Source organism: Cinclus cinclus, chromosome 19 (assembly GCF_963662255.1).
Source record: "Cinclus cinclus chromosome 19, bCinCin1.1, whole genome shotgun sequence".
Classification (NCBI taxonomy): Eukaryota; Metazoa; Chordata; class Aves; order Passeriformes; family Cinclidae; genus Cinclus; species Cinclus cinclus.
The window spans coordinates 8,108,356-8,130,343 of record NC_085064.1 but is presented as its reverse complement, the minus strand read 5'-3'; the positions used below and the strand labels follow the sequence as shown (position 1 = coordinate 8,130,343).

The 21,988-nt window shown below is 45.3% G+C and overlaps 1 protein-coding gene across 1 annotated transcript in view; it reads left to right on the top strand.

The window, feature by feature from the left end:
• PAPPA (pappalysin 1) overlaps positions 1–21,988 on the top strand; it is a 173,312-nt gene that overhangs the window by 96,504 nt on the left and 54,820 nt on the right. Inside the window, exon 10 of the mRNA XM_062505610.1 lies at positions 7,138–7,334. Coding sequence (XP_062361594.1) covers positions 7,138–7,334 — 197 coding nt within the window. The remainder of the gene's footprint in view (positions 1–7,137; positions 7,335–21,988) is intronic.

Here is a 21,988-nt window from a genome sequence, read left to right as displayed (position 1 = left end):
CCCAAAACGTGGCCCCATGCAGCAGCTAATGGTGATTTTGCCTTCTTTCACCAGCATTAAATAGGTCTTGGCTGACCCTGCCGAGGGCTTTCAGTAGAACAACAGCATGGGAGAAACAGAGCCACCTTGCAAGAGAAACTCGGCATCTCCCAGGGCATCAATAAGGTGAAAGCATTGACCAAGGAGCTTGGGAAAGAGTGTTGCTGTTGTTAAAGCAGCTGAAGTTCTATAGCAGAATTTCATGGCAAATAGTCATGAATTTACTGGCTGGGGTTATTCAGATGATATTTGTGTGAATCCTTCAGCTTAAGGCAAATACTTTGAAGCTGACTGTTTCCTGCAGCTCGCGGGAGTGTGGCTGCATGTTCTGAAATGTCTAAGCACTCATTTGGCAAGTTAGTAATCACAGTATCCTCGTAAAGTCTCTTAAAGTGATTTTCAGACTGTCATCATTAATAGTGCAATCCTAGGAAGGCCAGCTGAGCCACAGAGCAGAGAGAGCCGACATCTCGGGCAGCAAAATACAAAGGACAGATGCTTTTTTGTGGGGGAGAATGTGGGCTGGAGTGGTATTTGGCTGCATTTTTCCCTAGGCCAGTGACTCCAACCCAGCTCAATCCAGCTCTAGTTTTTAGGACACAGCTACGAGAGTCCAGCAGGAGAATTACTCCTCTGCTTGTTGCATCCCTCACACATTTCTCTCTGTGGATCCACATACTCCCATCCTCAGAGCATCCTCTGTGACTCAACAGCAACTGTGCTCAGAGGATGAGGCTGAGTACAAGACCTTCCTTTGCAGTAACATCCAACCACATGCACAAACTAGCATTTTGTTTTCCCTGGGGAATGGCACCTCTGGGCTTTTACTCTTACACTCCTCCTCCCAAACAAGTGTGCCAGATGTCTCAAAGGGCCATGCTGGCCACCTTTCTCATGGTCATAATGGTTACTCCCTTGTGTGACAGAAACCTCAAGACTTTCAGTTGAACAGTTTTCAAGTTAAGCTGATAAATCTGCATAATGTAAAAATCTTCTTGGCACTGCTTTACCCAACCATCCAGGGTGGGAGACAAGGTGAGGTGGGAAGAGAGCATATGTGTAAGTGCTCTTACAACAATATATGGTTGCCAGAATTGGGGATGGCTGTGTTGAGTCCTGTTGGCCATGCCTGGTTGCCAGGGGTTGGGGATGGCTGTGTTGGGTCCTGTTGGCCATGCCTGGTTGCCAGGGGTTGGGGATGGCTGTGTTGAGTCCTGTTGGCCATGCCTGGTTGCCAGGGGTTGGGGATGGCTGTGTTGAGTCCTGTTGGCCATGCCTGGTTGCCAGGGGTTGGGGATGGCCACTTTGGCAGTGATAGCTCTGACAAGGTCTTGCTGCCACCTCCAGCCACAGGAAATATCCTTTCTCTAAAGTGACAAAGACTCATGTTCTTGGAGGTGAAATATCAAATTTCAGTGCTGGGCTCTGCGAGGGAATTGTAATTGTATCTGTCTGCAGCAGGCAGATCAATTGCATAACTCTGGTGCTCTGACTGCTATATCATAGCGAGGAGCCGAGTCCTGACACAGAAAGAAAGCCAGTCACACCCAAGAATGCATTTCCACGAGGCAGCTGAATTACCAGGGAGCCACACTCCACAAAGGCATTATCCCTGCCTGCTCTGCTCAGGAGATGCTCAGACATGATTGTCATATTCCACGGAAAAAAAGGCTCCTGCGAGGCCCCTGAATGTTCCACAGAAAATTGCAACACCCACGCCGTCTTCATTTCCAAGGTATCTGTTTTATTTCATTGAAGGAATACGTCACCATTTATTGATATGCAACTTTATTCAGAAAGGTCTGCCCAAGCTCCGTGTAATGGTTTTCCTCCTTTCAATCAGAACATCCAGGAAGGAAAGTAACTCTTGAATATTTTACTGTAGCAGGAAATATCTCTGTCTCTGCCTTCTTCAATATTAAAGAAGAGATTAGCAGATATCCTGGAAGCAGGCCATGTTATTCACTCTCTTCCCACTGAAGCCAAAGGTGAAACTCCCATAGAAATAAATGGAGCAGGTTCTGCGGTCACTCAGCCGCCAAGTTCATGTGATCTGCAGTGGAATTATTTCCCCTTTTGTGATAGAAACCTCTGGATACATTTCTTCTCCTCTGTGTGAACATAAACACCAGTGCTGAAGATGCCGATTAAGTGACGTGGTGGCAAAACACTGCTTCTGCAGAAGCTGCTGACTTTGGTGAGCCTGGGGTTTGGCCTTTGCTGTGTCTGAAGGCTTGCACACCTCTGGGCAGACCTTTCAGGGGTTAAAATGCAAATCTTGGTCTGTTCCAAGAATTTGTTACACTGAGACAATGCTTCTGCATTTTTGTCCCCCCACTTTTTTTTCAACTTTTTTTTTTTTTCCTGGACAAATAGTTATGTGGCATGAGGCTTGTTATAGTTGGAAACATCCCTAAGTAAATAGCTGAGCTTAAAAACGCTCCTTTTTTATTTTTTTTCCTGGCCTTTTAAAAAATGGTAGTTACTGCACAAAAGAAGACTATGCTGATGCCAAACACTGTGTCCTGGCTGAAAACAGGAAGCTGCCCCCAGTGTCTGTCCCCAGCACTTTGACAGCCCTGCTTGGACAGTCAAAACCACATTGGAGGATGTGCCCTATGCTATGAATTAGATCTTTTTATCTCTCTTTTTTCTTTATTTCATGAGGTGGAAGTCTGCCTATCACAGATAAGTGTATATCCTGCATGTCTGCTTGCTGGCCTCTATCAGGCTTCACTCGTTTTGTGAATGATTTTCCAACTTCTCCTCAAACTGGTAAAGGTGGAGTTACTTGCTCATCCAGACCTGCTCTGGCAGGTGCTTCCCAGTGCTCACTAAACCATCTGTGTTATCTCAAGCATCCTTTCATTTCTGAACCCCAGAGGAGGGATCTGTATGTCAGTACAAAAAGCTGCCTCTTGCACTGTGCTCAGGCATCTTAGGAAGCAAGGAGATGGAGTTTGCATCATTTTCTGGTGCAAGACACAAGAGCCCTGAGACTATTTTGCATCTTAAAGCCTTATTTCAGGAGTTAGCAAAACAGATCTTGCCAATTTGCTTCTTCAAGTCACATTTCTCCAGGTTGATGCTACCACGGAGCCTCCTTCAGGGTTTCCCAGATGCCACAGAATCTTTGCTGAACTGGAGACAGCCTTTTCCCAAAACAAGGGCAAGACAGGAACTTTGGTTTGGCCCTAATGTTTTTCTGCCTTCAGTAAGAACTTTCTAAGAGAAAAGGAGCTTGGGCTGCCTGAATGAAAATATGTTCCCTGAGTTCAGCTCAGCATCCTCCAACATCTGTTGTCAATCCCCCAGAGATGCTCTCTCCTGCTGCCAGGTGCTATGCCTGCAGACATTTTATTCTTCTAGATTTAAGATGGATTTCCAGGCAACTGCTTTTTAATTTTTTGAAGTTTTTTTTTTTTTTTTTTTTCCTTGAGGACAAATCAAATATCCTTTATATTCCCTTCCTCCATATCTCCTTCAAATCAGATTCACCTTTGGAGTGAGAAGTCCACGGCACTGATGAACACAGTCTGTGGTGCAGGTCATGCATGACCAACCACTGTGCCCATCACCAGGTCTTGGGAGCCTCTGGACCTCTGTGGAGACAAAAAGTAGCTCATGTTGCTAAGGCCATGGATGTATTTAGTGTCACAGTAGTTAAGAAGGGAACAGAAAAAGCATTTTGCATCATTAGAGGAATAAAGCCTAGAAATGAAATAGAAATAGCCTAGAAATTCCTAGAAATGAAACACTCCTGACACTGTCATCTCTGGCTCTGAGCCTCAGGATTCTATGAACATAACTGAGCTCTGTTCCCACCACTGAAGAAAGGGAAAAGCCTGATAGTTTTCATCTTGTGAGGGCAGTTGTAGGAAGAAACAATCTGGTTCTTCTTTGGTTTGCCTGTGAAAATGTAAAGCTCAGCATGTAGCCTGCCAATCATCCAAAACCACCAGAAGAATCCAGAGTCAGAGCTGGTGCTCCACACCTGAAGGAAGAACCTCTGCTAGTTTTTGACAGCCCACACTGTGGTGCCCCACATTTGGCTGTTGAAGGTTGGTGCCCTCATCCATGTCTAGGAAGGATTTAATGAGAATCCCCTGTTTGCCATCACTCAGAATTGGGAATCTCATGGGCAGGAAAGGTCTTCCCCTCCTCTCACCAGCACTTCCCTCAGTGCAGAGCACTGCACACTGTGTGATGAGTCCACAGTGAGACCGACACATCTTCATTAAAAGTAGCCAGGGTTGTGAAGCAAGTTTCTCTCATCATTTTTCAAAGCCCACAAAGGAAAGTGGGTGCCTCATCTCTGTGCCTGGTGTTGTCCCATGGATGTGCTGGCTCTCCAGGGCCAGCACAGCCCCAGAGCTCATGACAGGACTTGGTTAATCATTTAGGCAGCCCCCATTGAATTCACAGAGGTCTCAGGCTCTCTGTTCAGTTCCTCCCTCGGGTTTTGCAGGCTCTAAGCAGACAGATTTATTGGGGTCTTAGGCATAATCAGGAACAAATTAGCCTCTGTTAGGATCACACACTGTCCTGGATCACAGCTATTCAAAGGCTGCTTTCCCCTCCACGTGAGTATGAATTAAGTCATCAGGCTGAAGCAGGCCTTGAGTATTCTTTTATCCCAAACACATGATCTTATCAGAAGCCCATTACGTTTATCATCACATTAGGAGGGAGCATTTGGAGCCAGTGCAGGAGTATGTTGCTCTATAAATGTGCTTACTTCAGTGCCTGTCTGAAAAGAAGTCAGTGCTTTGGGAAGGCTGGGAAACACTGTCTAAATGCATGTGCCTAAAATGAGGCTGAGTTTGTGGGTATGTGTTTGCATGGGGGGTGGCTGAGTCGGGGATGTGCAAAGGGAGCGCCCGTGCGTTTGTGTGCAAGTGTTTGTGTCAGTGTGGGTGTGCAGCAGGGCTGTGATCTTTCACTGTACCTGTGCGTATCTGACTGTGCATATCTTTATAGGCTGAAGGTCAGGTCTTTTTAACATGGCAGGTATTTTCCTTTCTTCCACCTCGCCTCCCCCCCACCACCACCTTTTACACAGAAATAAACCTCTTTTCGTAAAATCACAAAGAAACACTTCTTTATTTTTTCTTTTTTTTTTTTTTCCAAAAAATGCATATTTTCATCTGTTTGGCATTTGTTTTTGAGGATGTTTGATTGCTGACCTCAGTTTTTTTAGGGCTGAATATTTCTCAGAAATTTCTGTTGGGCCTCTCACTCAAACTGGGACATAGTGGGTAAACCAATTACTTTTACCCTACTGTCCTGAGACCTGACTTATGCCTTGATATGGGAGAGGAGCAGAACAAGAGATGCAGAAGAATAAAGATGCAGAAGGATAAGGTGAGGGAACCAAGAGTTTGTTTCCAGGGCCACCACAGTGACATTCTCATTCCACTCATTTCCTTGAGCTGGCCAGACACAGGGCATGGCTCTCCCAGGGATGAATGAGCCCCATGAGGGGAGCACTGCTGGGATGCCTTAGGGCCCATCAGCACATCCACCCAGACATTTCAGGAGCCACTGTCATCTCTTGTCTGGGAAAAACTCCCCCAAGCCTTCCTCTAAGCTCCTTGAGGGGTGGGGTATATGTTTCATGGCTCCCAGACAAACGAAGATGTTAAAATGTGACATGTAAGGGCAAGAAATCTGGCCACCCTGGGAATGTTCATTCAGGGCTGTACTCATACAGCTGAAACACTTCCAGACTTGTGCTCCTTTTCACCAGCTCAGAGCTCTGGCCTGGCAAATGCACAGTTCCCTACATTTATCCATGTACACAAGTTGTCCATAGAGGCTGTGATGAAATCAAACCATAATGATGTTTTTCCCTGATAGACTTCTCCATTCTTTCATAGCCACCTTCTCTTAAAGACCTGGAATATTGCACAGGAGGAAAAGGAGTGAAAGTCATTAAAAAATTGAATAGCAATAAACTGATTTTTCTGGCTCATGATAGTATTTCACTGTGTAAACCAGGAGAAAAAATAAACAGGGGATTTAGTAGATTGGAAGTAGCTCAAAATTGAGCAGCCCTTGGATTTTCTGACACCTAGTTCATGATAGTCCAGTGCTACCAACAGGATTCTCCTTAGGGATCCTTTCCATCAGTCCAGCTAGCAGCTCTGGCTAATTTCCTACTGTTTTTTCAACAGGCTTATTTGCCAGACAAAAATACAACAGGCTGTCAGAACTGGATACCTCTGGGGACTGGCAATGATAATACAATACAAAATAGGATACCAGCAGGTCAAAGGTTTCCATTTCACAGAGTACTCTAATGACTGAAAGTCATTATTGCTATGCAGTCTGTTTGAAAAGAGTAGATGGATCTCAGTTCAGTTTTTAATGGGCCAGTGTTACAGAAACAACCTCAAAAATTTGGCATCTTTGTTGGCAGTCTCATTAGAGAAGCCACAGAATAAATGGGCAAGGATAATAAAGTCTCCTGCTGCTTTTGATCCTTTCAGGTCAAATCTCAGTCATGTTGGTTGAAGCCGTGTGTTTATGTGGCAAACTCACCCTCACACTGTATGTACTGTATCTGCCTTGGATAAACAGATCTCTTTGGCCCTTTGGTCACTACAACTGTGAACCTGGCAGTTTTCACCATCACTACAGGCACAATTGATGTTGTTGTTGTTGATTTGCAGATATCTTCAAAAAAACAAACAAAAAAAGCCCACAAAAACAAACAAACAAAAAAAAAAGGAAAACATTTTAGACCAAACCCTCTGCTGGCATTTTTCCATCCCAGCTGGTGGAATTATGCCAACAGCCACATTTGCCTCTCTATGTATTTTCTATCCCTCCTTTCTTCTATCTCCTTTTAAAAGGAGATAGATGAAAATAAGCAGAAACCCCCAACATTAGGAAATATCTTCAGGGAATTGCCCAATACAAAATTTGGCTATTGTTGCTTGGCTTTATTTAAATCACCTTGGTATGACCTAGAAGTGACCAATACTTCCACCTCCCAGTGACCTGACACAGCAGATTCATGACCACTGATGGTATCAGGTCCTAGGAGCTACCCTGCAGACACATGTGGTTTCTCTTCTCTGTTTCCACTGGCAGATGAACCCAGCAGGTGCTATTTCCATGACGGAGATGGAGTCTGTGAGGAATTTGAGCAAATGACCAGCATCAAAGACTGTGGCGTTTACACTCCCAAAGGCTTCCTGGATCAATGGGCTTCCAACGTCTCTGTCTCACACCACAGTGACCAGCAGTGCCCAGGGTGGGTGGTCATCGGTCAGCCAGCAGCAACCCAGGTAAGGACACCGTGTTCCTGTTCCTGTTCCTCTCCTGGAACTCCAGCAAGGAGCCGTGCTCTCAGGTGGAGCTCAGTGGTCAGTGTTCAGGGGTGCTGTTACCCCTGTCTGCTCACTTGTTGCTTCACCAGGGATGGCCCCTGGCAGCAGTTTCTCTCTTTCTGAGCCTGATTGATAATGATGAGTTGAAATTCAGTCCCAGTCACCCAACTCTAACTGGCTGAAGTTGTGTCTGGATTGATTCTATGAGCTGTGCAGGAGTCACCTCTCCCAGCCATCATCACCTCAGGGACAGACGGGCTCTTCACAGAAAGCACAGGGGACGAGCTTGTGGTAATGAGTTCTGAAGGCTAATGCCGAATAATACAAAAGAGTGTTCTTTCTTTTTAAATAGTTTTGTGTTTTCTGCTTCCCAGTTCCATAAAAGCAGCCTATTGTTCTATTCTGAGAAAGGTCCTGTCCATTCCCAAAGCCATTCATTAGCTTTAACCCCCTTCTCCTATGTCTCCTTTGTAGCATAAATAGCTCCAGTTACCATAACTTTACCTTTTGTCTCTTTGAGAGAATTAGATCCAAATGAGTTAAAAAAAAACATTAGATAAATGTCTGGAAAACAGAGCTGGGCATGATGCAGATGCAGCAGTTCAGATGCAACCTGGTTTGGGACAGCCCACATTACTTGTTGATGATTTTTAGAGGGAAGGGATCTTCATACATAAGAGCTGCTTTGTATATTCCTCCTTCAGCCCCCACTGTTGTCCCTTACTAGAGACAGAGAACTTACCACACTAATCAACTTTGGCTGACTTCTGGTTGGATGCAGAAAGGTTTTTCTAAGAATCTCATTATCCAGGAGGTGTCTTGAGTGGGCAGTGAAGAGAGGAGTGCCGTGTCACAGATATGATAAGCAGATCTCTCTGTGAATAGTCAATGGTAAGCATTTCCAGTTGGCTTGCAAGAGAAAACATCTTTATGCAAGAGACTTGGCCTTGCTCACATTGCACAAGTCTGTAACAAATTAATGACCAGGTCAGTTCTAAATGCACAAAGCGTGGTTAGCTGGCAGAGTATCAAGACAGAATCCCGAGCCCAGTATTGACTTTTTGTCATAGTCTCATTTATTATTTCACACTGTAAAAGGAAGTTTCCTCTGGACCCTTGCTTGAGCCTTCACAATTTCTTTCCCATTCAAGCTCCCTGTGCAAACCAAAGACCAGTGGCTCCAGTTCAGGTGCTGCTTTTTGGGCATGTCCCCAGGCATTCTGTCCTCCTGCAGCTGCTCCAGACCTGCCCTGATTTTCTCTGAGGCACTGCTAGGAGCTCAGCCACCCCACACAGAAGGTAACATATGGTCCTGTGGGGGAAAAACCACCACTACGCACACACACAACAGAAAGCCCTGCTGTGTAGCCACAACTCAGGCGTGTTTGTTGTACCCAGATGAGATGAAGTTGTCACAGTCTTGTTTGGGGAAAAAAAAAAAAAAAAGGGAAAGAAAAAAAAGCTGTTGTATTTATAGGCAGAGCAGTGGCATATCACACACTGGCAGAATGAATGGGAACATGCCTCCTGTTATTGCCTGGCCCCTGGGGAGATAACAGTGTGCTATTTACTTCCAGCAAAAATAATTTTTGCTTTAGCTCGGCTGGTCCTATTACAGCAGTTTGAGTGAATATGGTTCATCGACCTTTTTAATCATATAGATGTTGGGAAAGTTCTTGTTTCCCCCAGGAACAAGACAGTTGGCTTGGGAAAGCACCTGACTTGTCAAACTGGAGAGGTTAGGTGGGGCAGCAGGTCATCAGTCTGTTAGCTTGTGGAGATGAAAATTAACCCAAGATCTCCTCTAATCACTGCATGTAATGATCACTAGTGTGTAAACATGTTTGGCTTCATTATCTGCACAAGCAGTGAGCCTTAGGGGTTTTCTGTATTGATGAAAAGAGCACCTTTCCTCACCCAGATACCTTTCAGAGTAGGTTGTGTGCTTGTTGGTCTTGGGCAAACTTTTCGTGTTGTTGCTGGGTAGCTTCCTGATTAATCAGAGTGGTATTTGTGTTGGCTTCTCATCAGGAATGCCATGAAAGATATGTTTGAGTGCAGTGCCCAGCAATATACAGAATACATAAGCTGCCTGTTTGTCAGGCATCCCCGCCTCTCATCATTGCCCCAGCGTTCTCAAGGCACTTTAAAACATTTTAAGCATGTCTTGACTTAAAATGTTTCTCATCCTTAGATATCTCAATACCAGGTTCTCTGCATGACTGTCATAGTTCTGTCAAGGCTTTTTCTGAGGAGTTTGCATCCCAAGTTGGTCGGTTGTTGTGGTATCTCAGCAATATCTGCCCATGTGCCTTGTTTACTGCTGGGGGACTGTTGATAAGCACAAGCTGGAGAGCACTTTTCTGTTATTGTAGGGCTGTTTCTGTGACCTCTTTGCTCAGTTCACTGTAGACATTGCCCATGTCCACAGCTGGCTTTTCCAGATCTTTTTTTTTTTTTAGATACCTACAGTTACTAGTTTGAGATGGCTCTTACATCACTTGTAGTGTGGGCAACATAGCAAGGGAGATAAAAAAGAAAGTTTGCAGTATAAGATTTGTTCTGAACAATAAAATGCTTACAAAGAATGACACAGTCTTGGCGAAGAGATACAGATTTGAAAAATGGAAAGGTCAAATAGCCCCCCCCCTTTAAACAATTGCCCTTTCTGCAGAAGCAAGGCTGAGAGACAGCCACTTCTACTTTTCTGGCAGCCACCCTTCAGTGCTGATTAAGAAATATTCTCAGTACTGACAGCATCATATTCTGAGCCAAAGAGGGCCAGTCAGCAACCCTGCACCAGCACAGAAATGCAAACACCAGTGCAGGTTAGTTTTGCAGTTTGATTTCTAATCTTGTGTCCTCCACAGACATGGAAGCAGATGCTGCTCAGTTGCTTGTTGTTGGCTGCAGAAGGAATTCAGCAATACAAGCTGTGCTCACTCTTGAACTGCTTTTGTTGTTTTGTTTTTGTTTTTGGTTTTTTTTTTCCCTACTGCTTCTGCTGTGAGTTTACAAACAGCTTCTCCTTGCACATCAGTTTTCTTTTGCCACAGTTTAGTCTCTCTTGCTGGAGTCAGTTGTACTGAGCAGGGAGGATTTGGATATTTTGCTAAGGCCTCTGGAGGAAGTCTGTTCCAGGAGGGATGCTCCAGCTGGGGTGAGCAGAGCACAGGCAGGTGAGTGCAGGCTGATCACAGGACACTGGAGATGCCATTTCTCTTCTCTTCTTGCTGGTGGCACTCCTGCTTTTGAAGAACTGATTCACCTGCAGCTTCCCTCTGGGCCTTTTCAACAGAGAATTATAGGAAGGGACTAATGGGTCTTTAGGTGGCTGATTCCTGACCTTGTTACTCCTGTCACAGCAATGTGTGCTCAAGGCTTGGCTGTTGGTGTGGGTTGCTGATTTAGAGGGACAGTCCCCCAGGAAGTGCCTTTTGTTGCATTTCCTCCCAGCTGTGCAGATTGTTCAGACCAAGTAACCATATATATGTATATATATGTATATACACACACATACATGTACGTAAAAGTAACTGTTTTTCTCCCTATGCCATTGTTTGGGCTTGGTTTTCCAGTGTATGGAGAAAGCCACATGGCTCAGCTAACACAGTTAAGGCACAGTTAACAGAACGGGGACTCTTTCCCAAGGCTGCTGGGCACAGACAGATCCTGGGATTCGTTTTCATTCCCGGACTAAAGAACACACCCTGTTCTCCTCTGGGTACCCCACAGGGGCTTCTATGGAGTAAGAAGTTGTGGAAGAAGATTCTTATTACATCTTTCCCACAAACAGAGGCCCCCTCCTGCCCCATTACTGTTCCCACAATTGCACTCATCCAGACTTGCTGCAGCAAACCTTCCACCAGCAGCAAAGATGTCTAGAATTGCAGTATGTCTGGAATAGCACACAAAAGGAGAAGACAGGAGCACAAAAATATCCTGACTACTAAAAGAAATAACATGGCAGAGCAAGGGATCCAAGAGTGGTAAGAAAATACCATAAGAAAACTGAAGAGAAAGACGATGAAGTTCTCTGCCATGCAGTTTTATTCTGTCTAATAAATATAATGCTGAAGATAATTCCCAAAAGATCCAGCAGAGCCAACAAATAAAGTAATCCTGAACAGGAGTGGAAAGAGAGGAAACCTGCAACTTTTAATGGAGAAGCCATTCCTTTCCTTTGGGGTGATCTTGCTGAGAAGAGGGAGGGTGTCTGTCTGTCGGCTCTGCAAGTGGCCCTTTTTGAACTTCCCAATTCACAGCCAAGTCCTGTTGCTCTTCAACGGTAAGAGTTTTGTTGTGGTTGGAGGGATAAAAAAATCCCCCTTTTTAATAAGATGATTTGCTTTGCAAATGTCTTTGTTATTTATAGCCGAGCCAGACTTTGAACCACTAAGCTCTGGAGGATGAGGGCAGAAACCCACTAAGAAAAACCATTAATGGAGGAACCATGAGTGATCAGAGACCAGTTCTGGAAAAAGATGAACTGGACACTGTGCACAGGCTGTCACAGGAGGAATGTAGGTTTGCTGTACACGGCTGAGCTCATTTCCAGTACTGGCTGATCTACCAAAGGGCTTCAGCTTAGGTTACACAGTCTCCAAGTCTAAAGTTAGTTCCAGGGGTCCAAAATTTTGTCTTCATTTCCCCTGGAAACTACAGACCAGCCAATTTGGTCTTTTGCCTGAGGCTGGAGAGCTGCGTCACAAGCTTGGCCCTGACTGTCAGGCAAATTCAGGCTGGAATGCTCCTTCCTTGGATTAAGTGATGATATTTTTTGTATTTTTTTTCAATGTGCGATGATTAATTAAGCCTTATCACAGCCACATTGCTTGGTTTCTGTTTCGTTTAATAGTGGTGGAAATGGGAGCATGGAAAGCTAAAGCTACTGTTTGAGGTTTAGACCTCAAAATCCTTCAGAGACATTGCAGGCACTGGACATTACTGAGCCTAAACCTCCCAAGGACTAGGAAGTTCAGGATGTCTTGAAAGGGAAATGTTCCTATCTTGGATAAAAAGAAAACTGTTCAGGGCTTGCTGAGAGTTGCTGCCTGGGAGCAGAGCCCTGGAGGGGTTTGAGGTCATTAAATCTGCATTTTAGCTCTGTCAGCCCTCTCACATTGTCCTGTTTGTGAACTAATCAGTCTTGATCCTAGCACAGTTTGGCTGTTCATTCCCAGTACAAAAGGACTGGAAAACTGTCCCTCCATCTCCTTGCTTTAATGGCTGGAAATGTTGCTTCCCACTTGATGTTCTGGGAAATCTGGATTCTGCAACCTTCCTGCCAAAGGAACTACACTGGTCCTTACTTGTGTGCTTGCTTTGCTGCTCTGCCTTACTGGAGGAGGTGGTCCATGGGAAGGGTCTGAGGTGAGGGATGCTACAAGGATGTGTCATCTGCCATCAGTGCCAGGACTCAGGAATGATCTCAGTGTTCTGGGGGGCTAAGTCAAATGAGAAATGGGATTTCTAGGAAGGCTGGCTTGGAGAAGGCTCATTTGCATAGAGTTGGCTGAGGAAGAGTGTTACCCTTAAAGCCAGTTCAGAGCTGGCTGGAGGATGCTGCCCCTTACCTGGCTGTCTACTCCCAACCATGACAGACAGGGATCCCCTGCATCCCCATGGCTTCAGTGCTCCTCTGCTCCTGGCTGGACTAAAGCTCAGACCCCATGGCTGATGTCATAGCCTTTGGCTGATTTGTGTAAGGGGAGGACAGAGAGAACACAATGAGATGTCAGAGGAGATTCCAAGCAATTTTGACAAACACTCAAGGGATTTCTTTTTTTTTATTTATTTTTTTTATTTCCACTCCCTTTCCCCCCTTGGTTTTTAGAATAACTTTTCAAGAGCACATATGCAAGTCATCTTAAGGGAAACAGAACAGTGAGTACCAGGGGCTGGTACACTGTGTTCCCTTTGTGTACTGTAGAGAAAATAGATAAAAGAAACAAAGAATGATGCAGAGAGCAAAGCAGCCAACCGTAGTCTCAGAGAGGTTCAATCCAACTTTTTCAGAGATGAAGGTCAAACCAAAAATCCTCAGGTGCCGGAAATTGGTCCCATCTTTCTAGAACCAAGAGACATTTACCACTAATGAAATGAGAGCAGAATTCCATGCCATTTGTTGTTTCTAGAAGCAAGAAGAAAGGCAAGAAAGGAATATTGTCTTGGGCAGTAATAGGGATTATGTGCTTCTTTAGGAAGCAAATTACCATTTTATGATCATATCTGCTGTACACCCAGCCACCCACCCAGATTAGAGACATCAATAGAGAACAGCTTGGACCCCCCTGGCACTGGCGAGCTGGGCAGCCGGACCCCCCGACAGAGGCACTGCTCATTAACATGCACTCCTCTGAAAGGAGACCCCCCTCCTCGGCCCTTGCCCCTCAACCTGCCACTCTCCCTGTCTGCTGCTGCTGCTCACAAGCCTTGGGATGCAGAGCATGTCCAGCCGTGAGCGTGGGATAGCTCCCCTGCATCCCATCCGGGTTGTTTGTCTTGGGTCCCTCTCCATTCAGAGCAGAATGATTTTGCATAAATGCATCGACACGTCTGCTTTGTTCATGCACGAGGGGTTCTCTGCATTTCTCATCCCACCCCCGCTCGGCCATCCTCTCCCTGCACCCTGGCATGTGGCTTCACCAGCTTTTCCATGATTTTCCTGTGCAACAGCAAATAAACCTGCCTGAAGCAGTGCCAGGCGAGCCGGCACAGTTAAAAATGCCCAGATAGATCTAAGCCAAGCAATGGGAGAAGGGGATGGAAAAGGGTGCAAGAGCAAAGCCATAATGGCTTTTACTCTGTAATTTGGTTTCATGTTCTGCACAAGGAAACATGTGAAATATGTAAACAGATCTCTCCAGGGTTGTAATGTAGCTACAAAACCACGGATGTACAGGCAGGCAGGGTGCTGCTCTCCAGCAGAACGGAATGCCATCCCCAAAACCACACGGCCATTTCTTTAAGCTGAAAGTAAACTTTCTCATGCCAGGAGCAAAGAATTTATTTTTTCTTGTAAATGAAGGATTGTCTGCACCACTTGTTTGGAGTACCGTAGGCATTTTAGCCCACATTGTCATAAGACACCTCGTATTTTGAATGCCAATGGATTTCAGGGTGTTCATCTTAAGATGTCTCTAAAAGGCATGGTTTTGGAGGATGGTGTTTGCCCAGTACTGTCCAGAAGGTGTCTTCAGTCAATCCCTCTGTCCCCACCTGGAAATAAGAGTCAGCAATAATAATAATAATAATAATAATAATAATAATAATAGCAACATATAAAAAACAAAACAAACCCAAAAAACCAAAACAAACAAAACAACAACAACAACAACAAAAAAAGTGGGGTCCATTTGGATACACTGTTGAGCTGCTCCTGAGCTGTGCTGCCTTAGTAGGAGCTGTAACTGTGGAGGAACCCCACATCTGTGCTCACTTTTGGAATTGCTGCCTGCAAAGCTGGAGGACTGCTCTTTCCTCTGAGGTCATTTCAGTGGGGAATCTGATAAGAAGACATGATTCACCCTGGTAATTCAAACTCACATCTGGTAAGTGGCCCAGCTCCCTGTGCTATCAGCAGAAGTCTCCTGGGGACTGGGTTTCCACCATCGTCTCAGGGTCTGACTCCAAGCTCTCACACGTGCCAGGAAATGGTTATTTGCAGGATCAGTGGTATTATCTGTCCCCACATGTAACTCCTCTCTGGGAGAAGCCCTTAGTTCAGGAGAACATCAAGTTCCTCTTAGCCATTTTGGTCACTGGGCCAAAATCCCTACACTTAGCACTGCTGGCAGTGAATGTCATTTTTCCATTTTTTGGTAATTAACCCTTGCATCATCATACTCAGAGGAGACAAGTCACTCTGCAGAGAGTAGGGTAAAAGCACAGGGTAGAGATGACCTTCTTCCCACCTTTCTCCATCCAAATCCCTTTGAAACCTTTGGTCTTCCAGCAGGGCTGCTCTATCACTGTGTGTACACTGTGAGCTGGAGCAGCTGGAGAGGGAAAGACTGGCTCTGTGGAAATTCACCTGTTGGCCAGTGGTTGTTTCTGGTGAGAAAGGCTGAGCCTTGACAGCTGGGTGTTCCTCCATCCCCTCTGTTCCCAGTCCATCTTCTCAGAGCCTGGAAGGCTTGAGGCTGAAGGAGCTGTGAGCTTCCTCTTTCACACAACACTTTAATTCCTCCAGTAACTTCTGGGAGCAGCTGGGAGATCCTGTGAACTCCCCTACAAACCTGGGACTAAATGCTCCAAGTATTTTGGCTTAATTTGTAGGAGTTTGGGGTTTATCAGATCAACCAGGGTTGCTTCAAGGTGAGAGGGGAGTGACAGGCTTCCCTAACCAAACCTTTTTCTTGGGTGGAGATGTGCATAGGCTGGAGGCAGCAGCTGCTCTGTGGCCTCTGCCTGGATGGTCGAGCTCATTCAGAGGAATTTATTTGCAGGATGGTGGTTTGGTTACTCTGCAGTTTCGTTAGAAAAGCCCAGTGAAACTTTTGATTTTCATACTCCAAGCCATGTCTTCAGGTATTGAAAAACATGCCAGAGGGTTTAATCTTGATTAATACCCATTGTTGGAGGGCTGATAGTTGGATGGGAATGGAAAGGTTTTGCCAGCTGAGGTGTGCCTGCTCTCTGTAATGCAGGGCAGCTCCTCTGAGCCCCCTCCATATTCCCCTGGTGTCTCTCTGCATCCTTCCCTTTTCCTATTAAATTCAGGGCCTCTTCCCAATGTATCATGTCCCTGGATGTATCCAATTAAGGCCTGTTGACAGTCCAGAGCAGGCTTACACCCTTAGGATTAGAGGCATGTGTACGTCTTCATATAGGGAAGGAGAACAGCAGGGTGTCTGGCTGGCTCACGAGGAGCACAGTGGGGAAAGCTGAGCAGCCTGGAGAGGGAAAAGGAGCCTGGAAGAGGGAGATCTGCACCCCCAGTTATCCCTGCCTGTGGAAATGCTGTGTGCTGAGTGTTGTGTGTGGTTTACACTGTGTTTACATGGGCCATAACCCTAAACAAAGCTGAAAAGCACAGCTTTTCACTGGAAATAAAAGTACTGGAAACCCCTGGTTTTCTGCACATGAGAAAGTTTTGTTCTTTAAACACACAGATGTTTTTAAATGAAAAATCACTCTTTTGACCTTTTCTGAGTGTGATCATGTGGTCGGGGCTGACATTAACCACTGCACGGCTGCTTGCTGCAGGCACAGGCGAACCTTAGCCAGGGGTCTGCAGGGCTCAGGGTGGCACCTGCCTTGGCTCACATCTCTGGGAAGTGGTTCCTGTGCCCCCTGAGCACTCAGGATGGTGCAGGGGGTAGGGGTGAGCTATGGCAATACTTAGGGTTTGCTCCTACTCTACTAGAATCAAAAGCAATGGGTTTGGTTTTTTTTCCCCCTGCTTGAAATCTTGAAAAATTGTGGTTTAGTTTTTTTTTCTTATGTATCTCTCTTTTTATCAGTGTCATTGTCCATGTGCTTTTAAGCATCTCTGTCCGCCTCAGCCAGTGTGTTGTGGAGAACTCAAGTTCTTAAGGGATTTGTCGTTGTTGCTTTTGCGTTTTCTCCACCTAGCTGTGTGTTTTCTTCATCCAAAATGCATGGGACCAGCTCTGGGAAGGAAGGAGGGGATGTTACTAAGTGGATTGTACCAACCCCGCTTTGCCTTACAGGAGCTGCAAAAGTACAATGAATCTAGTGAGACAGAACCATGAATGTAATAACAAAAATATATTTTCAATCCTCCTAAAAAGTGGCACACATTCTGCCTTCAAAAGTTTGATTTTCTGGTGCCAGCTGCTCCCCTATGAAACGCTCCAGTCAAAGGAAAAACAAAAAAAATTGCTTTTGCTCTGTTCCTTGGTGATGAAAGCTGATGGAATGGGATTGTTTTGCTTTGCTGCAGCACCCCATGGCCAGCCTTGGCCCACAGCTCCACGAAGCTGTGCTGCAGTGGACCTGGCCGGTTCAAGTTAGAGACGGGCAGCTCGGGAACCCGAGCGCTCAGCCAACAATAATGTTCTGGCTCCTGTATTTGTTTAACCTCGCTCTCCAGTGGATGGATATACAGTCTGCTAAAGCACTTATCAGTCTATAATGCCTTCACACTTCTGTGAGCAGTAATGTGGAAGCTGTAGACAGGAGCTTGTGCTGCAGCTTGAAAATGTCTTTTAGCTTTAATGAGGCTGATACTTGCAGAACTGAAGGTGTAAGTTCTTGTTTGGGTGCTGCTGCTTGATCCTGTCTATCTAGCCTATTGCATGGGGTGCTGTTGCTACTAGTAGGTGTATTTGTGAATTTGAGCATAACAGAATGCAATTCAGGGTGAACTCTAGGAATTATTGCTCCAAGGTGAGATCCCGGCACTGCTGGCATAGAAGATGCTGATGTTTGAGAGCAGCATCTTTATGTCCTACCGCTGAGATGAAGAAATAGCAGAGGTCTGACAGGAATAAACAGGAGCACATGTCAAATTTCTGGATTGCACTTTCATGTGCTGCACAGGAGACTCTGTTTTTCACTCAGAACTATCTCTTGATTCTGCATACCTTCAGTTTTCATCTCTAAATGGGAAAAGAAGCAGGGGCAAGTGCAAATTGCACCCAGGAGCTCCAGATGCTGGGGTTTACTTGTGGACTGCCATAAAAGATGAATTGATTTTTAAATCCCATTAGTGCAATTATTTCTTCTCTTTCTAGATCTATTTTTCTGTAGTTTCTGGCCTTGGCTTAACCAACGTCCTTGTGGTGATCCTTTGAACCGTGCAAAACTCATCTGGTTAGGGTTTTGTTGGAAAATCAAAACTCCATATTGTTGGTTTTTTTTTTTTTTTCATGAGTCCAGCAAGCATCCTAGATATTTGATTACACCTGGCTGGCTGTCAAAGCCCATGTGAGTTTGGGATAGGGCCAGTCAGAACTGATTTACAGTTTTTTCAGATATGCCATGTGAAGTTTATAGTTTGATGTGATTTTGATTTGAGCTCACTGGTTTTAAATGAAGTTTGCTTTGAATCTGGAGATAACAGAAATTCAAAGGGAAGCTCAAAGAATGCAGGTCTGCACAATTTAAAAATGGAAATATATTGTTCATACCAGCTCTTTGGAAGTGAAATAACTGCATTTTTGAGAAAGCTAAAGTTAATAACACACCTTGAATACACATGTAATCTGGGCCACCATCTAATGGAAATCCCTGTAGCTCCTTTTCGCTTGCCTCGAACTAAACCAACTTATATGACAAAATGAAATAGCCCTTGTATCTTCCACTCATTTCTGAATTGTAGCCCTGTGTTGCATCCAAAACTCTGAGGAAATTTCCTTTTGGAGATGAACACTATTGCTGTAAAGTAGAGGAATTCATCATCATGTCACATTGCAGGCAAACTATTGGTGCCCTGTCCGTGGTGTTTTCACAGAAAGGTCACTTTCCAATTACTAAAAAAATGCAGCCAAATCTTCAGCTGAAAATCGTGGCTTTGTGCTAAGGAAGCTGTAATATCATGCTAATGCAATACAGAGTCTGCAAGGTCCAGACACATCAGCAGCTCCAGGTTCAAAGCGGCTGTGCTGAGACGGGACACAGGGACTGGCAGCGGGGCTCCAGTTCATCCTGCAGGAGATGTAAGCTGCTTCCCAATCCCACAGCCAAATCCTGTTCTTCATTACACGGGGAAAATTGACAGATGAGATTTCCTGACTTCTGAGCCAACTGAATCTGGGAGTAATATAGCATCAGTGTGTTACCCCAGGAGTTTCATCAGCTTCCAGTTGATAAAGCTTTTCTGTGGATCACCTGCCCACATGCCTTTGTCCTGGAGCAGGACACGCTGCAGTTTTTCATCTTTTGCCATCAGACCTTTAGGCACCCCAATGAAAACTGGCAAAAGCAGACAAAGAGCATGAAACACTAAAACTGTATTATCAGACACAGAGGATAAGGAGAGTTTTGGGGGAAAAGCTGCAGTTGATGAGCATCAGAGATGACGGGATGTTGCTGCTGTGGAAGTAGCAGTAGACTGTAAAGTAAGGTGGCTGTTGAAAGAGAGAGACTCAGGTTTCTTCCCTCATTTTATGCTTAGATTTTCTGCTGCTGAATCTCAGATTTGATTTTAGTTTTTAAATTTTATTTTCTGCAACAGAAATCCATTGTTAGTGCACGTAGAAAAGAATATGTGTACCAATTTGGGAAAGACATCTTTGAATGTTTTCCTGAAGTTTTAGAGGCCAACCTGGAATGACCCAAGGTTGGCATTCATAGTTGGGCAGACAACTCTGGACTCAGATTTCTGATGGGATAAGTCCACTTACAAAGACATCTGATAAAGACACTTATCCAAAAGCATTTCTAACCAGAATCTAGAAGAAAACACAAAGCAAAATTCCTTATGCTGCTGTGTGTACAATTTCCATTTGAGCTCTGTGGGCTCCTGAGGTTTGAAATGGTCAGAGAAATTGGCTGGGGTTTGAGGTGTTTGTCGGATCCCAAAAGGGGGCCTTTCTAATGGTTCGGTGCTTACTCATGTGGGCAACTTCATTTTTCCCTAGCTCCAACTCAATTCCCAGCCTAAATGAGAAAAGCAGTGCAACAGCTTTGAGAACAGATTGGAGGTCTGTGCTGCAGTCGGCAAACTGGGTGGTGTCCATGTGACAGTCAAGCTGCCTTACAACATTGGGCAATAAACAAGCAGGAACCTTTCTGATATTTAGCAACTGCACCATAGTTTCTCATTCTTGGGTAAGATTAACCTTAGGTCAGCAAGAACAATAACATATTTAAGAATAAAAGGGCTGGGTGACTGCCAGCACCCTAGTCTGGCAAGAGAGGGAGAGTTTTCAACTGTAAGGGATGTGTTAAAATGCTGCTTATGTCTTGGTTGGGGTCCTCTGGCATGTGTTGGGTTAAACACAAATAACATTCTGCAGAGCTAACAGATAAATATTTTAGATTAATTAGGTTTCAGTATTACGGCTGAAATCTGTTCTTTAGCTGGACCTTCAAAGAAGAGAAAATGTTTGTGGCTCCGTGGGTTTTGTATCAGTCTGTGAGTTTTTTTCTGTGCACTTCTGCAGCCTCACTGAGGATGTTTTGTGCTCAATAAATAGCTGGTACTGTGGGTTTTACCAAGAGATCTTGTTCCTGCCTGCACCATGGTTGCAGTTTTGCTAACAGGACAGGGTACAGCCCATTTCATCCCAAGAAATACCCTGAGTTGTCTGGCTGGATGCAGAAGTGTCAGCAGCACAGTTCCCTGTAGAAAGGAGTAGGGAGAGGAAGCTTTTGGAGCACAATTTTCACTTTCACCCTCCTCTCCAGAAGGAGGAAGCTCACCACTGCCTGACCAAGTGCCCACGATGCTCCTCGCAGCCAGACCAAGCTCAAGGACATGGTCTGGAGGAAGCCCTGCCATGGTTCACTAGATGGGATTTTGGGAGCAGACAGATCGGTGCACTGGAGGTTTGCTCTGTTTCCAGCCGCCCTTGGGCATGCAGACGGGCACGTCTGCTCCAACCACGGTGCCAGAGCTGACTAGGGCAGCGTCCAAGCTTAAATAGCAGCTTTCCTGTCTGCATTTAGAATTATTCTGATGTTACAACGCTGAGAACCCCAGTGTGTGCAAAGCCTGTGGTGTCTGACTGTTCTTGCTCGGTGGGAAGGTCAGAGTGGGATGGGATCCTTGTTTAGCTCACTCCTGTGGGGAGCTGTATCCTCACACCTGAGTGTGCTCTCAGTGACATCTCAGCATTTTCTTGTGGCTCATAGCTTTTATCCTCAGCACACCTCTGTGATGTGGGGGAACATCATCCTCATCTTCCAGACAGGGAGCTTAGGCCTGGAGAAGCCAAGTGCTGCCCAGAAAGTTGTACTGCCACAGTTGGGCTGGGATCTAGTCCAGCACCAGTGCAGGGGATTTGTGATCCTTAACCTGTAGTTCAGCTACAACAGGAACCCATCAATGCAAATTGACATTGCCTGCAGTCCAGGGATGGCTGGGAATCATTCACAAGGGCGCCTTCCAAAATTTGCTCTTCAGCAAATTTTACCGTATTACTTTGAAGGAAATAGAGTTGATTGCAATAGTAAATGTGTTTTTGATGTGGCAAAAAGCTAAGTGCTCCCAATATATCACTTTTCCCTTTCTGCTGACACATTCCTTGGTCCCCCTGAGTAGAGAAGGAAAACAGGAGAGGCGGTTTCAAGAACATGTTGTGCCTTTGATTGACAAGAGGTTGTATAAGTCAGTCAAAGGGAATCCTCCAGGCATTCCCTCTTGTGGGAAGATCCCACAGTGCTCCCTGGCCTTGATCGTTCTGTCTGCCGATGTTTGTGTACAAAATGTGTGGGTGGGAGACGAGCTGGATTTGAACCTCCAAAAGGAACAGACATCAGCTCTTCTAATTGAAAGCAGCTTCCTCGGGAGGGGGATGACATGGGCTTCCAGTAACTAGACACAAATAGTCGCCGCATACTTTGGAGCACATACTAAGCTCCTGTGGATATCCCAGTTGCTGTGTGGGTCTGAGAATCTGGATAAGCCCCAGTGAGTGAAGTTTGGAGCACTGTGTGATGCTGTCATTCTTCAAAGCAAATACTTGAGTGTTTGGTAA